Source organism: Lolium rigidum, chromosome 4, assembly GCF_022539505.1.
Source record: "Lolium rigidum isolate FL_2022 chromosome 4, APGP_CSIRO_Lrig_0.1, whole genome shotgun sequence".
Lineage (NCBI taxonomy): Eukaryota > Viridiplantae > Streptophyta > Magnoliopsida > Poales > Poaceae > Lolium > Lolium rigidum.
The window spans coordinates 4,717,402-4,723,385 of record NC_061511.1 but is presented as its reverse complement, the minus strand read 5'-3'; the positions used below and the strand labels follow the sequence as shown (position 1 = coordinate 4,723,385).

At 53.2% G+C, this 5,984-nt stretch overlaps 1 protein-coding gene across 1 annotated transcript; it reads left to right on the top strand.

Moving 5' to 3' along the window:
• Positions 1–3,945: 3,945 nt before the first annotated feature.
• Positions 3,946–5,376, top strand: LOC124707168 (protein GRAVITROPIC IN THE LIGHT 1-like). The gene has a single exon (XM_047238830.1). It carries the CDS (start codon positions 3,946–3,948, stop codon positions 5,374–5,376), a length of 1,431 nt encoding a protein of 476 aa, XP_047094786.1.
• The last annotated feature ends 608 nt before the right edge of the window (positions 5,377–5,984 follow it).

Here is a 5,984-nt window from a genome sequence, read left to right as displayed (position 1 = left end):
TGATTGCACACCGTTGGGGAACCCCAAGAGGAAGGTATGATGAGCACAGTAGCAAGTTTTTTCCTTAGTAAGAAACCAAGGTTTAATCGACCAGTAGGAGAAAGACTTGATTTCTGAAGATGTTGCTAGCTGACTTGTGGCCAAACGCACTACCGTCGTCAGCAACAACGTGGAATCTGCACACAATACAACTAAAGTACTTTGCCCCAACTTACAGTGAGGTTGTCAATCTCACCGATTTTTGCTGAAAACAAAGAATTAACCGTATAGTGTGGAAAGATATGTTTGTTTGTAGTGGAATTAAATAGAACGGTGCTTGCAGTGAGTAAACAGAACATGATGATTTTATGAGTGTAAAGGAAAGGACCGGGGTTCACAGTTCACTAGAGGTGTCTCTCCATAAAGATCAATAACATGCTGGGTGGACAAATTACAGCTGGGCAATTGACAGAATAAAGACCATACATGACAAGATGATTACTATGAGATTCATTTGGGCATTACAACATAATACATATACCACAATCCAACTGCGTCTATGACTAATAATCCACCTTCCGGTTATCATTCGAACCCTTTCCAGTATTAAATTGCAAGCAACATATTATCACATTAAGCAATGTGTGTAAAGTAAACAATAGAATTATCTTTAGACAAAACATTGTTTTTTTCTCCCTAGTGTCAACATCACATCTACAATCTTAGAAGTTATTGTCACTCTTCCAGATTACTAGAGGCATGAACCCACTATCGAGCATAAATACTCCCTCTTGGAGTTAGAAGCACATACTTGGCCAAAGCATCTACTAGCAACGGAGAGCATGCAAGATCATAAATAACATATGACAAGTATATAATCGATCTCAACATAGTATTCAATATTCATCGGATCCTAGCAAACATAACATGTAGCATTACATAAAGATGATCTTGATCATAATAGGCAGCTCACAAGATCTAAACTTGAAGCATAAAGTGGAGAAGACAACCATCTAGCTACTGCTATGGACCCGTAGTCCAGAGATGAACTACTCGCGCATCACTTCGGAGGTGGGCATGGCGATGTAGAGACCTCCGGTGATGATCTCCCTCTCCGACAGGATGCTGGGAAGATCTTCAGAACCCTCCTGAGCTAGGGTCGGCGATGGCGGCCGCGACGGAACTTTTCGTGGATGGAGGCTCGGGTCTTTAGGTTTTTCCCGAGATCGTGAATAAATAGGCGGAAGAGCGAGGTCGGTGCCTGAGGGGCCCACACCACCCCATGGCGCGGCCAGGGCCTGGGCCGCACCATGGCCTGGTGTGGCCGCCTCATGGCACCCCTTCGTCTCTCCTCTGGACTCCGTCTTTGTTACGGTAAATAGGAACTTCGGCTTTTATTTCGTCCAATTCAGAGAATATTTCCTGTACAACTTTTCTGAAATACAAAATAGCAGAAAACAGAGAACTGAGACTGTGGCATCTTGTCAATAGGTTAGTTCCGAAAAATGTATAAAAGTGCAACGAAGTGTAACCAAAACATATATAAATTGGTGTAAAACAAGAATGGAGCATCAAAAATTATAGATAGGTTTGCAACGTATCATGCACCTCCGACCAAAGAAACTCCGCACTGCCGTACTGAGGTCGCCGCGAGGACATCACAAACGCACCACCGCCAGCAGATCCCGGCCTGCCTGGCCTAGATCCGCCCTGCAGAAGCCACACACACATCGAGCAGTAGACCCAAACCCACGCCTTCCCCTCCTTCTCGCACAGGAACCACTAAACACAGCCGCCGTCCCGCCGCCAGGACCACACCACCACCACCTCGCTGCCACCTCCCCCATCCTGCAGAGGTGACCGCCCGCGACCCATGCCGCTCATGGACCCCGCCGCCTGAAGATCCAGGTGCCTACCACCACCTAGTCGCCCGTCGCACCGCCGCTCCAGGCCGAGCCCACACGCCGCCACCGTGACCCCCGACGAAAAGGCCGCGCCCTGGCCCGAAGAGGGAGACCCCCCTCCCCCCAGCGCGAGCGAGAGGACGAGAAGTCCTCGCCGCCGCCGACCTAGCTTTTCCGGGCCGCACCCCTTGGCAGTGGCAAGGGAGGAGGAGGGGGAAGGGAGGGGGCGGGAGGCTCCACGATTTAGGGTTTCCCCCAGTTGCCACGCGGGAGCGACACAGGAGAGAGGAGATGCCTTTGTCTATTTCTGTCTTATCGATTGGTTTTCTAGTAAAAATTCAAATAAAAATCTAAGTGCATAAAATAATAACTTGACGCTATTATGTAACTAAAAACCTTGGTCTCGTTCTTTCTGCATAGAATTCCCAAACGATATCCAATTGATTTTGCTTTTCATTTTGAATTAGATTGAAAAAACTATTGCACGTCCCTATTATTTTGTGCTACATAGCTTTAAGCCATACATATGAATAATGCCACCATTTTCTTCATATTTTTTATTTTTCTCCGAAGAATATTTTGTTAACCAAAAGACCCTAAATGATGTAAATGATGACGATGGACAGATGATTTTGACCACCGAACGAGGAGGAAGACATGATCCCTATTTGCTGGTCACTTTACTAACCAAGTGACCCGCAGGCCCGGCTCGTTGAGTTTAAAGCATTTCGAATCCTAGATGAGCCGTTTACATCATGAGCGTACAAATGCCATGAATACTGCTCACTTTCATCCACTTTAATGTTCTAAGCAAAAGCCATTTTTTGTTACCGAAGAGTGCATCTGACACAGAGGTCGTCAGCTAAAATTAGTACCGTTGCTTGAGTATGACATGCTTTTCTGGTTGTTCGAAATTATTTGGTAGTGTAATCATTTTTTTACAAAAATTTCGTGACTCTATTTATAATTATCAATGGCAATACAAAAAAATAAAAATTACAAATAGGTTTTTGTAGCACCCATTGACGCTTTTACTTGCCCCTTGGACCGTCCGTCCCCTGGTGTCGCGCCGGTTCGGTTCTAGGCTATTTGGTACTGTATGTATTCATCTCTCTAAGAGCATTTTCACCCACCCTTCACAAAGGCTCCTATACGCTTTTAGGGGGTGCCGGCGCTAAAAATCGCGCCCAACCGCGGCTCCAATTTGTTTTTCGTGTCGCCACGGCTTAACTTTCCATCCGACACCCCAAACTGAATCCAGTAGAAAGGGAGGTTAGCGGGGGAGTCGGACGGCTGGAAAATCGCCACGGGTCAGCCTTGGCACGAGATGTGCCTACATCTTCCCGCCGGTTCCGCCGATTCCCGCCTACATCTTCCCGCGCTTTCCACCGTTTTCCGTCATTGTCGTCGCTAAATGAAGATGGGAAGTGGTGGAAGGGCCATATCTCACCCATTTGTATGGGGGTCACGGCTCGAGGCCCGACCGGCCTCCATTTTGTGTTTAGCGCCGGAGCCCCCTATATAGGCGAAAAATGGGCACCGCTGGAGCCTATATGGTGGGACAAGTGAAGATGCTCTAAAAGAAAATTGTACAAGATCTTTTACACTAAATCTTTCCCTTACATTCCTGCAATAGGCCAATTACTTGTGGGAGTTTAACCATTCTGCTAATCCATGAAAACAGGGAATCCGGATCCTATGTTTTTGAAATGTAAACAAAAGGCTAAACCCCAAAAGTAGTACGAGTAGGACTAAACAAGATGAGAGTAATCACGGCGGTGTGCCTTCTTCCTCTCTAAGCAAAAAACCTGGGAAATAAAGAAGGAAAACACGTCCGATCTGTACCACAGTCGACAGACAAGTTAAAATAATCACGACAGGGTGCATGACAGCATCCCTAATTACTCTATTAATTCCTCTGTGACAGCCCCATACTCCTTCGTACACCATACCCACACCGCGCTAATTATTCTACTCCCATTCCCTCCACTCTACTCTTCTTCTCTCCACAGACAGTCACAGCTCTTGAGGAGTGTAGCAGAGTAGTGTACCAGCAGCAGCAATGGAGACGCTAATGGCGGCCGAGGTGCCGCAGCAGAAGTCGTGGGGGCTAGCGCGGAGGCTGACGAGGCTCCTCCGCCGCAAGGGGTCGTCGGCGGGGTCGAGCGTGGCGTATTCTGTTGCTAGCGACGTGTACGACGAGTCGCTGGACAGCTCCATGAACTCGCTGAGCAAGCTCAAGCTCTCCGGGAACATGGCCGCCGCCTACTCCCTGGACGCGTTCTTCAAGACCGCGGCGGGGAAGAACGGCGTGCCTCGGCAGCCGCCTGTGCCGGTGCCGGCGGCGGACGCGCACGCGTTCGTGGCGAGCCTCTTCGCGGGAGTGTCCGCCGTGAAGGCGTCGTACGCGCAGCTGCAGCTCGCGCAGCACCCCTACGACGCCGACGCGATACAGCAGGGCGACGCCGCGCTGGTCGCGGAGCTCGGCAAGCTGTCGGAGCACAAGCGGCGGTACGTGAGGGACCCGGCCGGCGCCGTCAGGGACGCGGCGGCGGGCCCCGCCGCGGCCGCGCTGGCGGACGAGCAGCGGCACCTCATCCGGACCTACGAGATCACGGCGCGCAAGCTGGATGCGGAGCTGCGCGCGCGGGACGCCGCCGCGGAGCGCGCCCGGTGTGAGCTCGCCGAGGAGCTCCGCGCGGCGCGCGCCCTGGAGGAGCGCGTCCGCCCGGGCCGCAACGGCAGCCTCCCGGCGCTCGACGGGCTCCACCTCTCCGGCCTGAACCCCGCCCACTTCGGCACCGCGTTGCGCCACGCAGTGAAATCCGTCCGCTCCTTCGCCAGGTCAATGCTCGACGAAATGCGGCTGGCCGGGTGGGACGTCGCTGCGGCGGCCGCCGCGGTGCACCCGGGCGTACCGCTGCGCCGTCCGGGGGACGCCGTGTTCGCGCTCGAGTCCTACGTCGCGCTGAAGATGTTCGCGGGGTTCCACCGGAGGGACTTCGGGCTGAGCTGCCTGGAAAACCGGGGCTCCTACGACCGGCGCCGCTTCTTCGAGGAGTTCGCGGACCTCCAGTCGGCTCCGGCGGCCGCGCGGCGGGGCGCGCTCGGCGGGTTCCTGCGGGACAGGTACTCGTCGGTGGTGCACGAGCGGATGGAGGCGGCGTCCTTCGGGAGGCAGCGCGGCGCGGCGTTGACGGAGACCGCGTGGTTCGGCGAGTTCGCGGAGATGGCGCGGCGCGTGTGGCTGCTGCATTGCCTGTTCTTCGCGTTCGACGGCGGCGCGTCCATCTTCCAGGCGCGGCCCGGGGAGCGGTTCTCGGAGGTGTACATGGAGAGCGTGAGCGACGTGGACGGCGAGTACGGCGGCGGGATGACGCTTGCTCCGGCCGGCAACCGCGTGGTCGGGTTCACCGTGGTGCCGGGGTTCAGAGTCGGGCGGTCGGTGATGCAATGCCGAGTGTACCTCTCGCGGGCGGCCCGGCATACGTGACGTCGGAGACGCCGCGTAGCTTTCACAGGCCATGGCACGGTACATCCATCCCAGGCGGCGGCAAGGTATCCGGCCGGCGGGGGAAATGTATGCATAATGTATCTATGTATTTATCTACCGAGGTATCAATCAATGTAGCAAAATGACCACAAGGTAAATCGCAATTTTGTTGCCTTTTTTGGTGTTTGGACTGGGCAGCATGGTCCAAATGAGATTGAATCTTACATGAGCTTTCTCCCATGTCGAGGGCGAGCTGGTGTAGATCAGAAATGCGTGTACATTCCACTTGATCTTGGCCTAGAAAGGCTGGAAAGGGATTGGCAAAAGATGAATGTGTACATGTAACGGGGGAAGGCACATGAACCCCATATAGTCAGGCAGAATGGATCTCAGGTAAAGCGTGGGCAAACAAATCTGTACTATATAACACTTGGATTCGTTCGGTGCAGCACTGTTGCTCGCTGCAAGCTGCAAGCTGCAGCAGGCCGAGCAGCGTGGTCCGTGCGTGCCCAGCAGGGGTGAGCGCTACGTGACTTGGTCCGTCCGATCTTGCATCGACGTCTCGGATTTTCAGCGCTACAGACATCGCCGCCTGACGGCTTGAGCGA